Source organism: Diabrotica virgifera, chromosome 4 (genome assembly GCF_917563875.1).
Source record: "Diabrotica virgifera virgifera chromosome 4, PGI_DIABVI_V3a".
Taxonomy (NCBI): Eukaryota; Metazoa; Arthropoda; class Insecta; order Coleoptera; family Chrysomelidae; genus Diabrotica; species Diabrotica virgifera.
The window spans coordinates 244,255,679-244,279,611 of record NC_065446.1 but is presented as its reverse complement, the minus strand read 5'-3'; the positions used below and the strand labels follow the sequence as shown (position 1 = coordinate 244,279,611).

The window sequence follows — 23,933 nt, the reverse complement described above, 5'->3', positions numbered from 1 at the left end:
AACTTTTGTGATAAGGAATAGATGGAATGTGACTGCATATTGTAGAGTCCTTTTCGTCTCCTTTATTGGAAGTCCTCTTGCCTTATAAATTATTGTAGAAGGGAGAGATTAAACGATGAAAACATTTTAAACATAAACATAACATATGTAACATAAAATGATACTAACTTAAAACTTATGAATTCTAAGATGTAGACGTAGACGTATTAAGGCTGTTTTATCGGTGCACCAAAACCTAGGGACAGTGTTTTCTCTGTTATTTACCGACAGAATGTCTCGAAATTTGGACACGTTGTTCGAAATTATGTTGCCTTTAAAATGATGGTTTTACTTTTTTTATTTTTTTGAAAATTCTGTTGAAAAATTAGATTATAATGTTTAACGTTCTATTATAACCAAACTTTTTACTCCCATCACTTGAAAGAGTTTTTTTTTCTGTAATCGTTGATTTTTTTTTCACCTTTCTGTGTCCAGTAATAATCGAGAAAAGCGTGTTCCAACTTTGAAGAAAATTTGCTAAAAATATTGAAATCTAATAATGAAACGAGTTACGCAGCATTGGCGCTTAGTTTCATCGTTATCGCCTTCGTGACGACAAATCTCATGAACGTACGGTCAGTCGGTCAGTTCGCTTGAATTATTAGAATCCATTTCCAGTTATTCATTCTTGTATTTTCTTCATCAACTTGCTTAGTGTTTACAGTTTACAGTATTCTTAGTTATTTTGAAAACATTAAACTTATTTAGTTTACGGGTATTTTAAATACATAATATATTATTAGTTTAGTGGTATAAGTTACAAGTTCTTTAGTTTACGCGTATTTTTAAGTATTACATTAGTTTAGGGATATAGGTTGACAAGATAAGAAATGAGTCCCAGGGTGTTTTAAAATAAGACAGAAAATTATACTACTATCCACGATTTGTGTTTTATTCATCAATTGGATACTTTTTTTATGTAACTGCAACCTATAAATATATTAAAATAATGTATATGTTACCGGCCAAACCCGATTTCGGGACAAACTAGTTTGGCCTAGGCCAAACTACTTTGTCCTAACCGCCTAGGATAAACTAGTATGACCTAGGTCAAACTAGTTTATCATATCACGCGTAGGCTAAACTAGTTTATCCTGATATAAATAAGCACACTTCAGGCCAAACTAGTTTAGCCTAGGCCAAACTAGTTTATCCTGATATAATAAAGATTCACACTTCAGGATAAACTAGTACGGCCTTCTTCTTATTCTTCTTCTAGTGCCTATCCGTTTCGGATATTGGCGATCATCATGGCAATCTCTACTTTTCTCACTGCTGCTCTGAAAAGACTTTTAGTGGTTGTGTTGAACCACGTACGTAGATTTTTCAGCAAGGTGTTAAATGAAAGCTTATAATCCAAGGATGGTACTAAAAGTTAGGAATTTGACCTAGGCTGTCTGTCTGTCGGTCTGCCCGACCGCGAATATAACTGCTCCGTCACTATACCAGGTAGAATGACAAATGAGGTGTCAAATGAAAGCTTATAATCCAAGGATGGTACTAAAAGTGACAAAATTGACCTATGCTGTCTGTCTGTCGGTCCGTCCGACCGCGAATATAACTGCTCTGTCACTATACCAGGTAGAATGAAAAATGAGGTGTCAAATAAAAGCTTATAATCCAAGAATGTTACTAAAGCCCAAACTAGTTTGGCCTGAAGTGAGCGTCTAGAACCGGAAGTCCTAGAACAAAGGACCCCGCAGAAACTTTATGGGAAATGGCTCTCTGTCAAATGCTCTGAAACTTAGGATTGTGGTAATTTTTGATGTGTAGAACAAAAGACTCCATGGACGCGTAGCTCCAAAAAATCATAGTTCTAAGATATAAGCCTCTGAAGATATAGGTATAGAGAGGACGTTTGAGTTGGAATAAATTCATTTTCTCGAGAATGGGCGACTCTGGAGATAAATTACGAATCAGGTCAATTTTTATTTTTAAATTATAATTTTTGGCATATATATCATACTAGTGACGTCATCCATCTGGGCGTGATGACGCAATCGATGATATTTTTAAATAGGAATAGGGGTCGTGTGATAGTTCATTTGAAAGGCTATTTAATTCTCTATTCACTAATATAAACATCAACATAATAATTTATACAGGGTGCCCAATTTTTTTTAATTAAATTAATTGAGACAAAAAGAAGAATGTATATAATTTATTTAATTCGAAATACATTTTACTGCTGTCAGAAAACAGAAAAAAATGTTTATTTGATAAATAAATATTGTTTTTTGCTTAAATTCAATATTGAAGCTGCCACCCACCTACCTCTTAGCAGTTTGGACATTTAATTTAAGCGAAAGGCAATGTTTATTTTTCAAATTAACATTTTTTTCTGTTTTCTGACAGCAGTAAAATGTATTTCGAAATAAATAAATTATATACATTCTTCTTTTTGTCTCAACTAATTTAATTAAAAAAAAGTTTTGGCCACCCTGTATAAATAATTATGTTAATGTTTACATTAGTGAATAGAGAATTAAATTACCTTTCAAATGAGCTATCACACGACCCCTATTCCTATTTAAAAAAATCACCGATTGCGTCATCACGCCCAGATAGATGACGTCACTAGTATGATATATACGCCAAAAAATTATTATTTAAAAATAAAAATCGAGCTGATTCGTAATTTATCTCCAGAGTCTCCCATTCTCGAGAAAATGAATTTATTTCAACTCAAACGTCCTCACTGTACCTATAACTTCAGAGGCTTATATCTCAGAACTATAATTTTTTGGAGCTACGCGCCCATGAAGTCTTTTGTTCTACATATCAAGGACTACCAGAATCCAAAGTATCAGAGCATTTGACAGAGGGCCATTTCCCATAAGGTTTCTGCGGGGTCCTTTCTCACCTTTAGTACCAGCCTTGGATTCCAAGCTTTCATTTGACACCTCATTTGTCATTATATCTGGTATATTGACGGAAGAATTACATTCGCGATCGGACGGAAAGACGGACAGACAGCCTCGCTAAGATTTCTCACCTTTAATAACATCTTCGGATTAAAAGCATTTATTTGACACCTCATTTTTCATTCTACCTGGTATAGTGACGGAGCAGTTATTTTCGCGGTCGGACGGACCGACGGACAGACAGCCTAGCTCAAATTTCTCACCTTTGGTACCATCCTTGGATTATAAGCTTTCATTTGACACCTTATTTGTCATTCTACCTAGTATAGTGACGGAGCAGTTATATTCGCGGTCGGACGGACCGACGGACAGACAGCCTAGGTCAAATTTCTCACTTTTAGTACCATCCTTGGATTATAAAGGACGTAATTTGGGAATTCCCCGCATGTAAAAGTCCTTACATGTTCGTCAAATTACTTTCGACTCAGCTAAATTAGTGTAGGCTAGGCCGTACTAGGCGAAGGATTTCCTGGCTGAAAAATCTACGTACGTGGTTCAACACAACCACTACAAATCTTTTCAGAGCAGCAGTGTGAAAAGTAGAGATTGCCATGATGGCCGCCAACATCCGAAACGGATAGGCACTACAAGAAGAAGAAGAAGGCCGTACTAGTTTATCCTGAAGTGTGAATCTTTATTATATCAGGATAAACTAGTTTGACCTAGGCCAAACTATGTGACAAAAATGTGATAATTCTTTTTAAAATATTATCCACGATAAAATCAATCTAACAAGGTATTCTCGACAAAACTAATTTGAATGGAGAATAATGCATTTTGTTGTCATTAAAATACTTGTCCGCCGGCGCCACTGAGTAAAGATCGAATTGTCGGTCGCACTCCCTACTTCCAATCAATTTCAAGTAGGGAGTCACGTGTGTGGTGACGTAAGCAGTCTACGAAAGTAAGTGATACGCCCACTTAACATTGCAATGTGCTTCAACTGATAAAACAGCCTTAAGTAGTTTTGAAAAAAAAAACACAACATTATTGATGGAATTTAAAGACAAAAATATCATAAATCAAATATTCAGTAATTCTCCTAAATGATTAATATGTATAATTATAAAGATTTGTGTTTTTACTACTATATATTATACTGTCTTAAAGGACACTAAACTTTAGCATGCTTATGAAGCATTATTTCTGAGATCATACATGCTAAATTAATAAAAGAATTAATTCTAACTTTTGTAGTGTTGTTAGTTGAAAGATTCTGTAGATTTTCAGTTAATTTGTATTTTGACAGGCAGATATTTAATTTGCACAAATGTTTAGTATACCCTTTTTAATACAAAAACACGCTTACGTCATTCTATATTTCTGACGTCAGAGCATTGCCAATACATTAGAATATGACTTTTCATCATGGCCATGTTTATTGTTCAGAGAGAAGCTAGGCATCATTACTTGTCAAAGATATTTCTCTTTGTTTTTGTTCAGTGTACGAATAATACAGTGATGAGCGTGCTAATAACCGGCAAAATATCGCAAAAGATGGAAAACATAATGCGCTGTGACATAGAATGAGGACCTATCGACAGGAATGTATAAATTTACATTACATTACATTACATAGTTTCTCACCTTTAGACGTTTGTGACAGGAGAATTTTATCAAATTTTAGAACTTAGAATTTTATAAAATTCTCCTGTCACAGTGACAGTTTTTGTCATACTCCGCCGATACGTCTAAAGGTGGGAAACTATGTAATATAATGTCAATTTATAAGTTCCTATCGCTAATTTTACACCTCTAATAGTTTTATCTCTTTTTGTTTTCATAATGTATTATGTTTTCCATATTTTGCGTTATTTTGCTGGCTATTAGCGCGCTTATCACTGTATATAATTCTTTATAATAATTAATAATGTCAATCAATTTTCATTACTTGCCGAAATATATTATTTAAAAACAATAATTATCATAGTGTATAATCAATAAAATATATCATTTAATATTTAAAGGCATTTAATGACAGATGCATGCACTAAATCGTATTTAATACGAATAAAATATTATAAAAAATAGATATAAATAAAAAATACTTTATTTCAAAAACTATTCTTTAGTATTTTTATATTGTTTAGTGGTAGGTTAGCTGCATTCTTTAAGATAAAGAAACTTTTATGTGGAAACAACATTACTTTGAATCTTAAAATTAGATTAGTGAGATGTTACGTGTTCTCTACTCTTTTGTACGGTGTCGAAGGTTGGACTTTAACAGATACTCTTCTCAAGAAATTGAAAGCCTTTGAAATTTGGGTATACCAAAGAATCCTACGAATAAGTTGGGTGGATAGAGTTCGTAACGAAGTTGTTTTGCACCGGATGGGAAAAGTCACGGAAGTCGTCAGAACAGTTAAAAATCAAAAACTTGAATATTTTGGCCATGTTATGCGACACCCAGAGAGATATAATATACTCCATTTAATAATACAAGGTAAGGTAGACGAAAGAAGAGGGCCAGGTCGAAGAAGAACGTCATGGCTTAAAAACCTGAGAAAATGGTATAACAGATCCTTTGCATCCCTTTTCCGAGCTACCGTTAACAAAATTGCTAATACGTTAGCCAACGTTCGATAATCGAGCACGACACATGAAGAAGGTAGGTTACGTTAACAATATAAATAATAATAAAGTAAAAATAATTTATATAAAAATTTCCAAAGCCTTTATTTTGTTATAAACAATCTCGTGTTATACCTGCAATATTTATCTCGTATTCAATTCTATTCAGTACATACATCTGTCATTTTAGCCTTAAAATATTAATTGATCTATTTTATCGATTATACACTATGATAATACTATTTCGGCCAGTAATGACATCATTACTGGCCGAAATAATTGACATCATTAATTAGAATAAATAATTATACATATACATATTACTTGTTCAGTAAACAAAAACAAAGAAATATATCTGACAAGTAATTATGCCTAATTTCTCACTCTACAATAAACATGGCTATGATGAAAAGTCATATTCTAATGTTTTGGCAATGCTCTGACGTCAGACATCTTGAATGACGTAAGCGTGTTTTTGTAGTAAAAAGGGTATATGTATATTCTTATTGGACAAACCAACTATCGGCAAATTTAGCTATAAATCCAGGAGCATAAGCCAGATTACTGAAGAATTTCAACAAATGATGTAATCGCTAAAAGTAAAGAGTTTAGAAATAGAAATGTGATATATCGGAAAACGGAAAACAGTAAAATGGTGGTAGTGAGGTAAGTCAAGAACTTACTTTACTCCAAGTTTAGTTGCGACCCTTCGCCAGGGGGAATAGCATAGTTGGCTCCTCCTAAAGGGAGGGGCAGGGAAGAGGCAACACATTAGCCACAAACCCAAATTTTTCAAACATTTACCGATATTGATTTGGTCTTTGTACAAATTATTTCGGTACATATAGATTTGAAGCATACCATCCCCAAACAAATTTAGTGCCAATCAATTGCTATCAATTTTTATTTATATTGTTCAATTTATTCGTTTTATTATTTCTATATGTTTAAATGCTCTTTTTAAAATCTTGCAAAGGTTTAGTAAGGTATAAAAATATAAAAATCCAATTTTCTTATTAAACTTTTTTAGAAAGTAACATTTGTTTAAACTCAATTATAAATCTTCTGACAGAAAAATGACAAGAAAAATTTTAGCAACAACAATGAAACGAAGATGTGACAATAACGTTTCATGGATTACGACGTACAATCTCACATACAGCTAATGCCAAAATTTCAGCAGAATCAGACTCGTCATTTTATTTTTACCGTGTGTGAAAGCGGGCGTGTCTTGGTATTTTACAAAAATGTCTTTCCTTTGATGGAGACCGCCAAATATTGGTTGAACGGGTTTCAACGTGGTCGGCACATCGGTTTTTTGATGAATCACGCCCAGGTGCTACAAAAACGAATATGGCGGAAGATAACGTGACAAAAATCTGTGATGTCGTATTGGAAGAACGCTGTTTGAAAGTGCGCGAGTTGGCGGAGTACTCTGTCTCAAAAACCGGCATTGGTTAATTTTGAGCATGTCAGAACTGTCGGCGCGATGGGTGCCACGCTTACTCAGTTCGGACAACAAGCGCAACCGTGAGCCCACTTCAGAGCCGTGTTTGTAGCTGTTTAAGCGCAAGCCGAAGGAGTTTTTCAAGCCAGACCCCAGAAACAGTCGAAGCAGGGGACAATTCCCGGCAAACGTGTTCCGAAGAAGAAGAAGAACACCGTTTAAACGTGCTCCGAAGAAGAAGAATACCGTTTATCGGCTGGAAAGGTAATGGTCACCGTTTTCTGGGAATCACAAGGTGTGATTTACATCGACTACCGCTAGAAAGACAAAAATATCAAGGGGCTCGACTATGCCGAATTATTAGGCCGATTCGACGCAGAATCCACGAATTGCAGAAAAAACGGCCCCATTTAGCGAAGAAAAAAATACTTTTCCACCATGAAAACACACCGACTCACCCTTCGCCATGAACACGGTCGAATTGGGCTACGAACTGCTGCCCATCCACCACGTTCTCTAGATTTGTAGAAATTTTATCCTAAAATCGGGGCCATCGCCGCCACGGAGGCCTACCTTGCAGACTTCGTCAAAAAGCATCTTTCAGTCAGGCTAAAGAAGTTAACGCATCGCTGGGTCAAGTGTATGGAGCTAAACGGAGACAATATTGAAAAATAGAGCATGTTAGATGTCCGAATTTCCTAAACCTGTTGTCAAATTTGAGTGATTTGTTTAGTATGTTATAGCTTTATTCTTTAATAATATCGGTGTAATAATATTATTGCTAGCCAGGTAAATGTCATTTTATACCGGGTTTGACAATCATACTGTGTTTTTTTCTTTAAGTTCGGAACACCCTGTGGAATATTCTAGCGTATATAAAATATTGAAATTAAAACTCAACTGTAGCCTTAGGCTTTCTTAACATTTTGCTTTTTGATTCATTCGCTTATGTTGGATAATAAAAAAGTTAGGTACTTTAACAACTAGCCCTGTTCTTCATCAGTACAGGGTATTTCTAAATAAGTGCGACAAACTTTAAGTAATAATTCTGCATGAAAAAATAATGACCGTTTGCTTTATAAACATAATATGTCCGCAAATGCTTCGTTTCCGCGATACGGGATGTTGAATTTTTTCTTACAAATTGATGATTTATTTATTGCTGTAAAACCGGTTGAGATATGCAAATGAAATTTGGTAGGTTTTAAGAGGTAGATATTGCGCATTTTTTGACATGCAATAAAGAATTTTATATTCTGCACTGGCGCGCATACGGGTCATATTACCCTTCATATTACCCGTATGCACGCCAATGGTAAATATAAAATTCTTAATTGCATGTTAAAAATTGCGCAATAACTACCTCTTAAAACCTACCAAATTTCATTTGCATAGCGCAGCGGGTTTTAGAGCCATAAATCATCAGTTTGTAAGAAAAAATTCAACATCCCGTATCTCGGAAACGAAGAATTTGCGGACATATGTTTATAAAGTAAACGGTCATTATTTTTTCCTGCAGAATTACCCCTTAAAGTTTGTCGCACTTATTTAGAAACACCCTGTACTGATGAAGAACATGGCTAGTTGTTAAAGTACCTAACTTTTTATTATCCAACATAAGCTAATGAATCAAAAAAGAGAATGTTAAGAAAGCCTAAGGCTACAATTGAGTTTTAATTTCAATATTTTATCTATGCTAGAATATTCCACAGGGTGTTCCTAACTTTAAGGAAAAAACACAGTATGATTGTTACACCCGGTATAAAATGACATTTACTTTTAAATAATCAGGCTATAACACTAAAAAAATCACCCATATTGGACATTTTTAAGGTGTTCCGTTAATTTTGCCGGTTTGTTTATATAAAGATTAAATATAAACAAAAAGGAAAATATATTGCATCTATTCTCGAAGGAGAAAATTGTCTAGTAAATTCCTCAGCATAATAAAGTATGACTTTAATAATTTTGTATTTTTAATCTTTTATGAAAACAATTAAAGATATCAATTTATTTTTTAATTTCCATGCATTTTAATAAAATTTATGTGTTTATTGAAATTTTCCAAAAATATGACGATATCGACATTTTTATTAATTATGAATATAATATGTCATGTGGTACATTATTTGATAATCCTTGTATTGCTTTTTGTTCATGGAAGCTGTTTGTTGTGTCATCCGGTCATTATGCAGTCAGTAAACTTATTGCACATCTTCCACTTATTCATGATACCCATTTCAGGATATCAGAATCCTGCTCTAACTTGTTACAGGTCCAGTGAATGTGTACCATGTTTTTGGAGTTACTTGCTAGTGAACATATGATCAGAAATTATCATCCATTCGGTATACCTAGTTTAACTTACTATATTACTATGTCCTGATCGAACCGGTACGTCGCTCAGATCAGGTTTTTTGGCAGTCTATTGGATTTGGCAATCCTCGTCTCCGCTCTTATAATTATATGTAAAGGAGAGAGATCTAGTAGGGCCTCTAGAGGATGGCATTTTTTTGCTGTACTTTTAGCCACCATACGTAATTGTTGGTTTTACCACCATGTTATAAATCCAATATAACATATCTGGTTTTAAACCCCAAATTTTTACAGGAGTACGCCTGGCTAACATTAACGTTGGGCTTGGAGGACTCAATCCCTCTAAATTCCTCCTTCTGGTAAATTTCATGATTTTGGACTTCTGGGGGTTACGTTAGGCCCTATTGAAAGTCCATTCTGTAACTAGGGTAAAACCCTGTTTCATTCTACCTCTGACTGTGTTATTAAATTTGCTGTGGGCTAAGATTACCGGGTCATCCGCATAGCCCAGGACATTATGCTTGCCATTGATGAGTCTAGCCATCACTCTAGCCATCAGCATATTCCACAAAAGAGAAGATATAATTGCCCTTGCGGACAGACTCTGGCTACTTGTGCTGACATTGTATCTCCTAGTAACGGTGCATAATACGGCTTATCAACATCCAGTCTATCCATCAGCATCTTGTTTCGTCAATTCCTTATAGACGAATCGCTTTTGGGATTGCTTCGTGCGAGGTGTTGTCGAATGCTGCCTCTGTGACGAGAAATGCACTCATCATCACCTCTTGGTTTTCAGAACGTACTCTACCCTCTGTACGAGTTGGTGCAGTGCCGTTTCTGTAGAGACTCCTGCTCGATATGCAAATATGCATGCCTGTCCCTGATGTATCGGACTTTCAACCAATACTGCATCCCTGATATGACTTACTACTCGTACTTTTGGTATGCACCCAAATAGTATCATACACAATTTTATGTACAGATCATTTCCCTTATATAGAAGTATTCGATAAATCCTATTTGGACCTTGTATTATTTAGTGTGCTGCTAGATTTTCTTGCATGATTGTTTCGCGCCTTTTCTCGAGAATAACTGTTTCAAAAAAATTCACAAAAATGTTGTTCTACCTCAAACTGTTGATGTATAAATATTAACATTAATGTTACTAAAAATAAATACAATAATTACCTAACCATGCCAATTGAACAAATAAAAAACATATTATGTCATATTATATTACATATATACAATAATTTAGATCATTCATAAAACATTGTAAAAAATATTGGTATTAAATCTCTTATTTTTTAGATAATTATTTTATATGTCATTGGGGATTGGCACCTTCAAATCAATTCGTTATTGTTTTACTACAAAAAACATCAAAAACTGTTTAACAAAAACAATATCTACCAACGATATCCTGACGCTCGGGAAAGCTTTAAATAATCGTACACTTCACACATAGATATTAATTTGGTTAATATAATAGAGTAGAATAAAGAAAATGGTTTTTATAAATAGCAATTTCTGTCTGTCCCTTTCCAAGATGACCGTTATGTCACAATTTTCCCATGTCTAAGCCATAGACATTATCATAGACAGAGTGTCATGTTGAGCGACGTGACGACACCATCTTTTTTTTTGTGGCTCAGTCCTGTTTCACTATTACGCATAGTAAAGCTGCGACAGTAGTCCTCCCTTTCCGTGCCTATACCCCCAGTCAGTTTCATGTTAGTTTCTCGATACAATGTGCTAGAAAGAGATACCACAAATCTGTCCCAGAGATTTTATCGTGGCAGGCTCAATCTATGATAATATATATGTCTATGGCCTAAGCATCCTAAACTCTGCTTGTCTGTCAGCTGTCAACGCGTGGGGATTCCAACACGGCTGTCAGCTGTCAAAGTCAATCTGCCAGCCAATGGTCGTCACCAATTTGTTTTGTCGTGTCTGCAACTACACAGTACGTCGATAGGTATTTGGCTCATAAACATAATAAGAATAGACAAGGCACCCTGAGCAAAATAGTGTAACGCTGAGGAATCAATCGGTGGTCTATCAATTTCTCTTTACCGTGCGATTACTTGCGTATGACAGACGAATATACTACACTACTCTAGTGATAGACAGGTAATCTGACAGACAAAGATAGCTAGTGAATATTGGCGTTACATCTTTATTCACAGAGCGGCGCATACCTTACCTAGTCTATTTTTATTATGTCTATGGTTTGGCTACACAGGATTTCGAACACTGCTCATTTGTTTCGAACACTTGATCTATGACGTATACTCTATATACGTCATACGACATTGGTCTACATAATTGGGATATACCAATGACATATGACTTATATATAAATAGAACAAGTGTTCGAAACAAATGAGCAGCTGTGGGTAGACCTATAGACACACAGATAGGTTACATTGGCCATTTATGACAGACATGAGTTAAAAATTATTGCGTTGACCTTTACTGTATTTGTCTTATGGTTAAATTCTATCAAAAAACGTGAAATTTAACCGCATCCAATATTTTTCTAGAGTGATTCTTAAAATATAGTAATATAGGTACTAATTTCAAGCATTTATCGAAGAAGTGTATCGATTATTTAGAGCTTGTTAACTCAAATTATAGGCAATGAAAAGCTACAAAGCAAGCAACACAACATTTAAGGAGTTTTAAGCCAGACAAGTATGTATAATTTGGGTGGGGGTGGTCGTTTGTAAAGATCTGTTTTAATCTGTGTGAATATAACCGACACCACAACTAATCTACAAATCAATCAGATAAAATAAAATAGGAAAATAAAGTGTTGACTTCGAATTGTGTACAAAATATAAACAACGTTTCTACAACAACTTATAGACTACAGCCATAACAAATTTAAAATTACTATCGAAAGGTTATGAAAAAATCTACAGCTCTTGGTAACACTAGGGTATGTATTCTACGATACAGACAGCTGATGTAAACTAGATTACCTAGATTTAGGTTAAGTTTTTAACCAATCAACATTGTTCAAAATCACCTTTATATTTTATAAAAAATAGTAGAAAAAAGTTCTGAATACCCAAAATAACGGGTCATTTAGTGTTGGGATACTGGCAACAAAACATTGGTTTATAGACAGTAAGGTTGTTGGCCTGCACAGAAAAATGCAAGCGGCTGTGGAGCAATACTGCACTTTAGTTGAATTGGGCGTGTGTTAGGAACTCGTATAGGACGTGATGCTGATAGAAAAGGAATGCAGACATCAAAAGTCACGAAAATATTTTCAGGACATAATAATGGAAAGACCTTTTCCAATTTAACAAAAATTATACTCAAATGATGTCATCTCCTGAGATAAAATGCTTCGGAAGCAAAAAGAGCCTCCGTTAGGACTTTCGGGTGACGAATATTTTAGGGGGAACATTATAAGTTAGAAAAATTAGTGTAAATACGCTTAAAAGAAAGGGAGTACAAATTGCTTGCATTTAAGAAACTAGGTGGAAAAAACAAGCGGCGAAAGAACTAGGTGAAGGATACAAATTGTGGTATGTAGGGAAAAGCAACATTAGGAATGGACTTGGTAGAGTTGCTGATGGTGAAATAAAAGATAACGTAGTAGAAGTTGTAAGAACGAGAGATAGACTAATGGCAGTAAAATTTGTTCTTGATAAAGAAGTATTAAATGTGTGCATGACTGTATGCTCCTCAAAAAGGGCTGGGTAAGAGTGAAAAGAAGGATTTCTATAATTAATAAGGAGACATACTGAGCGATATTTCATCAGAGGAGAGGGTTATAATAGGTGATTTTAATATACATCTGGGACATTGAAGTAAAAAAGCAAAAGTAAACCAAAATACCGGAGAGGGCCACAAAAATTCAAGTGGTGAATGTTAAAAGTGGATTCAAATAAATTTGTTTAAAATAAGCGTGATTTTGAACGAATACTTGAACTTTTGAACTATGTACTTTAACTAAATCTGACACTTAAGTTTGCACCTATACCTATCGCTTTGAATTACCTCCTTACAGGATTGTCACATAAGTCCTTGTCGTAATAGGAAATATAAATACAAATATCATCCATGGAGCTAAAATCTAAACCTTACGTTATCAGAGTGTAGGTTTGCACGATCGATGTTTTGTAATGATGCATTGTTTTCCAGGGCGTCATCACGAATTATTTCTTTCTGATGTTTTATCTGTGATATATCTCAACAGCGAGTTTGCTCAATAAAGTTGTGATTGCTACCGCATCACCTTCAAACATCTGTCAATGTTACAGCCGAAAAGTCAGGAAAAAATACAAGACCATGGCCAACAAGCCCGAAAAATAACATATCATTACTTAATATAGCAATCAATTTACTAAGTAAATTCGAGTTCCGAATACGTTTCGTTATTGGATTCGCTCTCAGATAGTTAACGCCCTTTTTCACACCATCAAAGTTCATTTCCCTTAAGCGTGAAGGGCGTTCTAACCTGATTATTCAACTGGATTTATCAACTGATATAATATTTTAGTCCAGGCTCAGACAGATTTATGTGGCATATGAAATATGGGTCCTATTACGAACGATCCTAAGGGGTAGTATTTTCATATGTGTTGGTCACATGGAAGTTACAATTTATCTCTACAAAAATGATCTATATCTTACACAAAAATCACATGTTCGGTTACATATCTGATCAAAATATATCTATTTATCATCTTCAAGAATGAAAGGAAAAGCTTTCTTGTTTTCTCGTCCTGATATTCATCCGACCGGAAGTAGTCTTTCCTCTCAAAAGAAAATATCTACTATACAGGGTGTTAGTAGATACGTATGAAAAACTTTAAGGGCTAATTCTACATAAATAAATAATGCCGGTTTGCTCAATAAACATATTTCCGCAAATGTTTCCGAGATACGGGGTGTTGAAATTTGTATTCCAAACTGCCAATTTATTTATTGCTCTAAGACAAGTTGAGCCATGAAAATGAAATTTGGTGAGTTTTACGGGGTAGTTATTGCGCATTTTTTTTTGACACACAATTAAGAATTTCGTATTCATCATTGGCGCGCATACGGGTAATCGTCTGAATTTTTTTAAAGAAAAAAATAGTACGCCACTGAGATATTTCAAATTAAAAATTATTTTTAAATTCCACGTTTAATTTTTGATAAAAAACCTTTCTTGCCTTTTTTTGCACATGGTGCACCGTTTTTATGCAGAAAAATAAAACATCTTGACGCGTATTTTTCATTTCTTAATACATTATTAAGGCCATGGGTACATAATTCGAAAATATTTTACGGCTATCCCTACTTTTTCTGTCTTTACACGGCAAATTACGTGTAGTAAAATTCACACTGGTATGGATATGTAAACATTACTAGAATGTCATTCTACTTGAAAATGTGTTGATTAACTTAAAAAGATGGCTTTGGAATGTTCTTGGATAACTGTTATTTGTATAATTGCAAATTATTAATTCACTTAATAAATGTGATAATTTTTTCACTAACTATGTATTCAGTGATTGTAATCATTTATTTGTACAACAAAAACTAATACTCAATCGAGAAAAGAGGGAAAGTATTAAAGTGATTTTTTAATAATATATTGTTACTATGGAACGCTTACAATTTTGAACATCTTTAACAACAAAATACTTGGATAACAGAATATATTATCCTGATGTATTCTCTGCGTGGATCTTCCACAAATAATACACAATAAAATAAATTTTTAATAAGTTCACGTTTAAATCAATTATTTATCAAATACACTATGTATCAATAGTATTTAATCAACAACTCAAAATATTCCCGATGCCATGTCAAATATTTAAAATTGTCACTGATTGTCAGTGTCTGACTGACAATATGCTGACAATATTCTCTTCGGCTGAGTGCGTTGTAAGACAAAGATAGATTTGGAAAATATGACCACGGACATTGTGATCATTTTTTTCGAATCCTGAAAAAACCAATAAATATTTTTGAAAAATTTAAACGCAGAATGAAAGACTAGATTATTACCGAGGGCCGAAAGTCCCTTAGAATAAATAAAAAGTTTATTTTGAATTAGATATTTGAAATTAAAAATCACACTAAATTTTCTCTTAGTTTTTCACCCCTGTAACTTATTAAAATAAACATTATAGAAGTTCTCAGGGACTATCGGCCCTCACTAATATAAGAGGGCCTTATATTTATATAATAAATCTTTCATTCTGCGTTTAAATTTTTCAAAAATACTTATTAGTTTTCTCAGGATTCGAAAAAAATTAATCCCCATTTGAATAGCATTGCAGCCGAAAATACGTACCCATCCTCTTAAGAAATATCCAATATAATAATACTAAACTGGAGCAATAACAGAAAGTATTACTAATATTATAATAAGTTTTTAACTAGGTGCAGAGCTACAACACATGTTAAAAATGACCTCCTTTAGAGGTTACAGAAGAATTTTATATTCATCATTGGCGCGCGTACGGGTAATGGTCGGAATTTTTTTAAGAAAAAAATAGTACTCCACTGAGATATGTCAAATTAAAAATCATTTTTGAATTGTTGGTTCAATTTACGACAAAAAAATCTTTTTTGCCTTTTTTCATACGCGGCGCCGTTTTTGTGCAAAAAAATAAGACATCTTAACGTTTACAAAGTATTTGAACTAAGTTTCTATGCATATGGAAACTACCTCAAATACTTTGTAAGCGTTAAGATGATTTATTTTTTTGTACAAAAACGGCGCCTCGTATGAAAAAAAGGTAAGAAAGATTTTTTGTCGTAAATTGAACAAGGAATTCAAAAATGATTTTTAGTTTGACATATCTCAGTGGCGTCCTATTTTTTTCTTAAAAAAATTCAGACCATTACCCGTACGCGCGCCAATGATGAATATAAAATTCTTCTGTTACCTGTAAAGGAGATCATTTTAAACATTTCTTGCAGCTTTGCACCTAGTTAAAAAACTTATTAATAATATTTTCTGTTATTGTTCCAGTTTAGTATTATTATATTGGATATTTCTTAATAATTTATTAAGAAATGAAAAATACGCGTCAAGATGTTTTATTTTTCTGCATAAAAACGGTGCAACATGTCAATAAAAGGCAAGAAAGGTTTTTTATCAAAAATTAAACGTGGAATTTACAAATAATTTTTAATTTGAAATATCTCAGTGGTGTACTATTTTTTCCTTTAAAAAAATTCAGATTATTACCCGTATGCGCGCCAATGATGAATGCAAAATGCTTAATTGTTTGTCAAAAAATGTGCAATGACTATCTCGTAAAACTCACCAAATTTCATTTTCATAGCTCAACTGGTCTTAGAGCAATAAATAAATTGGCAGTTTGAAATAAAAATTTCAACACCCCGTATCTCGGAAACGAAGCATTTGCGGACATATGTTTATAGAGCAAACCGGCATTATTTCTTCATGTAAAATTAGCCCTTAAAGTTTTTCATACTTATTTACTAACACTCTGTATAAGGAAATACCTATTCTCTAACGATGCCTACACATTTGCTGTGTAGATTGAGTGATGTCCAGGTTCAGTCTCTATCTTGGTTCGTTTTCCGCAATGTGGTTTTTTTGTGCGTCAAAACATTACTGAATATCAAAATTCACAAGAAAAACCTCACCCCGAAAACAAAACCAAGGGAGAAGCAATCCTGTACATCATTCAAACCACGAATGATATTTCTTTGAAAGGTCTACCCACTTTTCAAAAAGAAAAACTATTTCCGATTAACTTCACTGAGTTTCCGGATTGGATGGCGTTGAATTTGGTTAGGTCGAGTATTTCACTTCCTTTCTTGAGTCTTCCACAAAACATATTTCGGAGCTTCTGTCTTTTGACTCCCCAGATCACTTCACTACTATCGCAGTGAATCTACTCTATCGTAGTGAACTATCACTCTCTGATACTCTACATTGCACTACTTATTGCACACAGTAGTGCAATTTATAGTGGCAGAGAGTTTAGTAAGGAGGTGATTTCAGATCTCAGGACGCGGAATACATCCTGATGAACACTCCAAAAAGGAAGTCGAAACCTCGGCGTGCCTAATTTCGCGTCGGTGTATCCTTCAAAATAATATTAAATTTGTCTGATATAGATCATTTTTAATCTCTATCGAATCAAATCTACGTTTTTATTAGCTAACTTATCGTCAATATCCAATAAAGCCTAAACTACTAAAAGCTAATCATGTATCTATTTAATTTATACCAACGCTACATTTCTTACGAAAAATAAAATTCATCCTACTACGTAATTATATATCTATCATCAAACGAACAAATAAGTTTCGTTAACAGCCAATGGTATCAACAGACTACACATATTAACTCTTACCTAGCAGGAGTACTCTGGTTGGAAGGTACGGAAGCAGATCCACGCTTAGATATTGAGTTCTTCGCATTCGTTAATGGTACGGCGAACCCTGATAACTTACTTGTACTCTAAAAATGAGATAAAAATATATTATCGATTAATTTGGCTTTGCCATTATTAAAATCCATTAATATAATAGAAAAGTAAAGGCAAATGTAACAATGAAATGCCCGTTTATTGTGCAAGGTTGAGGTACATTTTGGCTTTTTTTTGAATTGACATCACTTTGGTTTTCAATGTTTATTTTCATACCAAATTGCCCCAAGTCGGAATCCGCAATCAACACCGTATCATCGACGTATCTGACGGTGTTGATATTTACGCCATTACCCTTGACCCCATCCTTGGAATCCACCAGTGCCTGTTTAAATAGAAACTTGGAGTAAAGATTAGATAACAGGAGTGACAGAACACATCTTTGTCTAACTCCTCTCCCAATTTCTACTGCGGATGTAGAATCTTGGATTCTAACTCTGGTGTCTTGGTTCCAGTGCAAGTTTTTTGGTAGTTTGATGTCTTTCTCATCTAAACCGACTTCTTGCAAACGTTATAATAGTAGGTCGTGTCTTACTCTATCAAATGCCTTTTCGATGTCTATGAAGCATATAATATCTTTCTTTTGGTCGTAGCATATTTCGGCCAGAACTAGTAAACTAAACAAGGCTTCTCTTGTTCCCATGCCGGCTCTGAATCCGACTGATGATCTTCGATGATTTTCTCGCACTTTTTATAGAATAGGACTTTTACTGCATGACTCATAATAAAATTTAACACCTCCAAATTATAAATCTACAATTACATTGCTACAAATACCAAATTTTCATTAAATTCACAGTACTAACCTTTGCGTTCTTTATTTTAATGCACTCTTGAATATTGTCCTTACATGTATTTTGATGTACAGAAGTACCACAGCCTAAAAACAGTATGTATAAATTTTTGTTCAAAATTATCATACTACTACAAAAATTGTTATGTTTATGCAAGCTTTTTAGTTGATAACATCAAATTTAATATTAAAGACACTTGCTGGAATTTCAAATAAATTCCAACAGACTTTACGCCATAAATTAGTTTTAATTTTACAACAAAACTTCGATAATACTATTCCGCTATGCTATCCTCGCCTACATGTACCTAAAACTACTATACTGTATTCTGTATTTTAAAATCCAGCAATTTTAAAAGTCTAAAATCTTATCAAAAAGAGAAATAGTGGTTCACTATGCTTTGTTTTTAAACCAGGAGGAGTAAACTAAAAAGACAGATTCACACCCAAGCAAGTCACTAGAAAAATCACCAAATACATCTTCTTTTTTGGTTAATCATGTCGGCCCTCAACGGTAATCCATAAATATTATATTATACTAATACGTTGCTAGAGTTCTAAAAACAACTGCTTTTATATTTTTTAAAAGCAGACTAAAAATCTAAAAATTAAAGGAATAACGCAGAAAACACAAAAAATCGCCGATATAACTTACTTAACCTATGAAATGCCAATAGTGTCAAAATTTCATAAATGCCAATAGTGTCAAAATTTCATAAATGTCAATAGTGTCAAAATTTCATAACAGTAGATTAAACTTGCTTGGGGTTGCACCAATTATTACAAACAAACGTTAACTACTGCGCGGTAAATTTGAATTACTCCTGGTTTAAAAACAGACCATAGTATGTGTAGTAGAAAAGAGACATTTTTAATATGGTTTTATAATTTCTATTTGATTGTACTTACATTCACAGTAAAGGGCAGGTTTATTGCTTAATAATTTGGAGCATACATCACATATTTGGGAAGTCCCGTAACAAGCCGACACCCATTGATGTGACAGTTTTTTAGATTTATCCTAAAAAATATAAAATATTATTAGTATTTGGATAAATACAATGTTCTACAACCCTACATAATTTGAAGAGCTTGTCTGACTAGTTTTTTTTAAACAAATTTTGATTGAAAGTGAGCAAACAGTAGCAAAAAAGAATGGGTGACTAACGAAATGCTAGAAGTCATGGAAAAAGACAAAAGACCATACGAAGACAGAAATATACCACAATACACATGGAATTAAGAAATAAGGTAAGAGAAGCAGAGGGAAAATGGTGCGAAGAAAGACTTGAAGAGACAGAACAATTAGCAGTAAAAAATAATTATTTTAGACTTCATTAGCAAATTAGGGAACTAAAGAATAAGAACAAAACAAAAAGGCAGCATACAGTGCCGGCAAAAAAATCTTTACGTAGTGAATAAAACGCATAAATCAGGATAATAATTATTATTTTAGTTTTACAAGTTAATATCCATGGGGCCCATTTTCAACAGTCGAGACATATCACTAAAAACAAAATACCGTCTGTTGAAATGCTACATATTCACAGTTCTGCTCTACGAAATGGAAGCGTGGACACTAACAGTTGCATCTATGAATCGGCTCGAAGTTTTCGAAATGTGGTGTTATAGGCGCATCTTACGTATATCCTGGGTTGACCGAATTACTAATGTGGAAGTCCTGCGTAGAATGGGTAAAGAGTGTGAAATTCTCATAACCAACAAAAAAAAAATTAGAAAATCTAGGACATGTAATGCGAAATCAAGAACGTTACGGCCTTCTCCAACTGATTCTCCAAGGGAAGGTAAATGGTAAAACCGGGATCGGGAAGAAGACGCATTTCCTGGTTTCAAAATTTACGAAAGTGATATCACACGACTACCACTGAACTGTTCCGCGCTGCGGTAAACAAAGCCAAGATATCCATGATGATCGCCAACATCCGGAACGGATAGGCACTTTAAGAAGAAGACTACTGTTGGTCACTAATGGGAAAATAAATAAAAACATCAAGGGCATATTAAAAAGATGGCAAAACCATCTTAAGACATTTTTGGGTCCCAAAAATCAACTCAATGAATCTATCTATCCATCACTACCGCTACATTTATTTATGTAAAGATAAACAAAATATTTAAGAAAATCAGTTATTTATTCTGAAAAATGTGTTAATTTTATTTACCTTCTTTTTCCTGAAGAACAAGCTTCCCCTTTTTCTTCGTTTTTCAGAATGAAGTTCATAAGGAACGCTGAAAAAGTTTTGATATCTCTATTAAATTAAGAAAATATAAAAGTCATTTTGTATAATATGATAAAGTCTCTGATATTAAGGTTAAACATAAATAAATATAAAAATGAATAACCATTTTCATTTCGTTGCAACACGAAGCCAAAGCCGTCTTATATTTCAGTTCGCTTAGAGAGTGCTACAAGCACTCTGATCGAACGGTTTCAAAACTCGTTAGTTTTCAAACTGAAACAATCCAGACGACTAGCCTCGAATTGCAACTAAGGAAATGGCCTAGGTGTCATGGCGACATCTGCTAGATACAAGTCAAAGTTTTCAATTTAATAAAATATAAAATAATATCAAATTAAAATAAATAAATGTCTTCGTTGTAAATATTGTGATGACATGTTCAGTAAAAGTTTCTAAACAGCTAAACAAACAAACTTCTAAACTGAATTTTAATGTGTAGCAGAAACTTTATCAATATATTTTATTCTACTTTTAAACCTTCGATTACAACATTTAAAGAGTGTTTAAGTAGTCATTAGGAAACTGAATTCAAAGAACACAAACCCTCTTATTGAGTAATCCTCAGAACGAAGAAGAGTAATGTACAGAAATGAGAAAAATCTAAGGACCCCCAGAACGGCTTTTTACTAGATTCAAAAATGAATTGCTACGGTTTCGCAATATTCTGCCTTGTCTTCTTTGTTTTAATTACTTATATTTTACATGACACAGAACACTATGAACTGAACATTATAATGTTCTCATGTCCAAATTCTGCTAGCCTCCTCCTCATCATCGCTATAGCCATTAAAGAGCCTCGACCTTCTCAAACTCTCTAAGGCATTCTGCTCTGTCCCTTGCTTGGATTTTCCACTTGGAAAATTACCCCGTTGGCAGAATATCCCGTCTTCTCATTCACGCCAGTTCCGCTGTTAGAATCTTTATCACATTAATTCTGCTAGCCTTTTGATTTAAATCATGATCATCATCATGATACATGAAAGATACCGTAATGCTGTTACAGACGTGACCTCAGATCACAACCCACTTATCGCCAGGATGACACTCACACTTAAAAACATTAAAAGTTATCAAATAATTCCTACAATAGACACAAGTAAGCTTAAAGAACAAAACGTAAAAGAATAGCTCAAATATGAACTGCATTATGAACTGTAGCAAACTGAACATAGACAACAATGATATTGACGAGCACTGGGATCGACCAAAACGTTTTCTACTAGAACCCTGCAAAGAAATACTAAAGACTTCCGCAAAAAGAAAAGAGGAATGGATGAACGACGATATACTAAGTTAATATGATGGAAAAAAACAGTAAAATCCTCTATAAAAGGTATATATTTAAAATCCCTAAAAAGAGCTACATCACAATCACATAATATTCTCATTAATTTCCTCACAGACATTTCATACCCCCCAGCCCCTACTTTCATCATCTTATGACGGTTTTGGTTTTTGGACCCGTAGGGATCCGGGCAGCCTGCTGCAGCGACTAATTCCTTAGGAATTAGTCGCCTAAGTTCGAGCTTGTGCTTTCTTAATAATACATCCCCCTAGATTATTTAAGACATTTTTACACCTCAGTCACCCCCATTGTGATTTCTTTTTAAACTTACACAAATTCCAACAGCTACTAATAAGTTAAATAAATTCGATAACTTTAAATCAACACAAAATTGCTCTTTTAAATCTTAGGTCTCTTGACAACAAGATTTGAATACTGACTTTAGTTCTCGAATACAAACATTTGTGTAATGTGGTTTGCCTAACCACCTCCACTGACAGTATACGTGAATACATTTTTAACTACAACATCTAGTTTACTGAGTTTTAAATGATAATTTTCACAATGGAGTGTGTTGTTACATCATTTCTAATTTTAACAAGCTATACACCATAGTCTTTAAATATGACAGGTTAATTTTTCAATTTCCTGTGGAACTGTCACTTCTGTCTTGTCATCGTTCGGAGGTCTCTATCCATTTCATTGTCACTTGCTGCCATACTTTCACCATGTGAACAAGTCAAACCACAGCTCAGATGTTACCTGGGGCATATAGGTAAAATATTTAAATCATCCATGCTTAAGTTAGCATTTTCAACCGATGTTTCCTTGACGGATTACTACAGGGCTTTGGCCCACATATTTTTGTTAAATTATATCTTGGTGGTTAGCATGTAAATTTCACGTGAGTATAACCAAATACTATTGACTGTAATACATACAACTCTTGACATTTCCCATTACATTTGAGGAAGCAAACAATATAGCACCATCTAGTAGTGTGCGGTGATAACCAGAGCAATCTAACCTTACATTTATAAAATTGCTTTATTATTGTTTTTGTATAAGTGCTTGAACTATTTTTATTTTAATTTAATTTAGCAAAATTAGCTCGTTATTCAAAAATTTATAAATTAAATTTGAATGTTTACGTCAAATTTTACATACATTTTCAAAACGTAGTTTCACTTCAAGCCGACAGTGGCGCTTGCGCGCTAGTGGCAACGTGCTTCCAGATTTCCGTGGGAATTGGATGTATTACAGTCAATAGTAATTGGTATAACCTACAACTTTTCTTAACCGTAGTCAAAATTTCAAAACCTTTCCATTATTTTACCAGGTTATATTCATTTTAGGTAAGCACTGATGATGACTGGTAAACCAGTCGAAAACTAGTTATGTGATTGTTATGTAGCCCTTTTTTAGGGATTTTGAATACATTGTTTTTTGTATTACATGGTATACAGCCAACTACAGGAAAACATTTTCCTTGTGGATTTTTAAATATAATGGAACAACGGAGACAATATAGGAACAAAGATAACAATACATTATACAGGGAAATTAATCACGATATAAGGAGGATGATAAAGCCAGTTAAAGCAAAACACTTTAGAAGAAAAAGGCAAAAAGATCGAGGACCTTCAAAAAATATACGATATATTTAATCTACAACAAGAAAATCAAAGAAATGGCAGGACTAAGAAAACAAAATCTCACTGGTGCACTTCTGGATAGCAACGGTACTACTATAACCCAGACCGATGAGACAATACAACGCTTAGCAGAATACATAGACGAATTGTTCGATGATGAAAGAGGAGACATGGAAAACAGAACTTACTTCAGAAGAAATAGGTCCAAAT

At 33.9% G+C, this 23,933-nt stretch overlaps 1 protein-coding gene across 7 annotated transcripts in view; it reads right to left on the bottom strand.

Moving 5' to 3' along the window:
- Positions 1-23,933, bottom strand: part of LOC114347563 (rho guanine nucleotide exchange factor 18) — a 345,544-nt gene that overhangs the window by 90,985 nt on the left and 230,626 nt on the right. For all 7 annotated transcript variants that reach the window (XM_050649938.1, XM_050649940.1, XM_050649936.1 and 4 more), the window contains 4 exons: positions 20,706-20,772; positions 19,432-19,543; positions 18,536-18,609; positions 17,655-17,761 (listed from right to left, as the gene is read on the bottom strand). In XM_050649938.1, the coding sequence (XP_050505895.1) occupies positions 17,655-17,761; positions 18,536-18,609; positions 19,432-19,543; positions 20,706-20,772 (360 nt within the window). The remainder of the gene's footprint in view (positions 1-17,654; positions 17,762-18,535; positions 18,610-19,431; positions 19,544-20,705; positions 20,773-23,933) is intronic.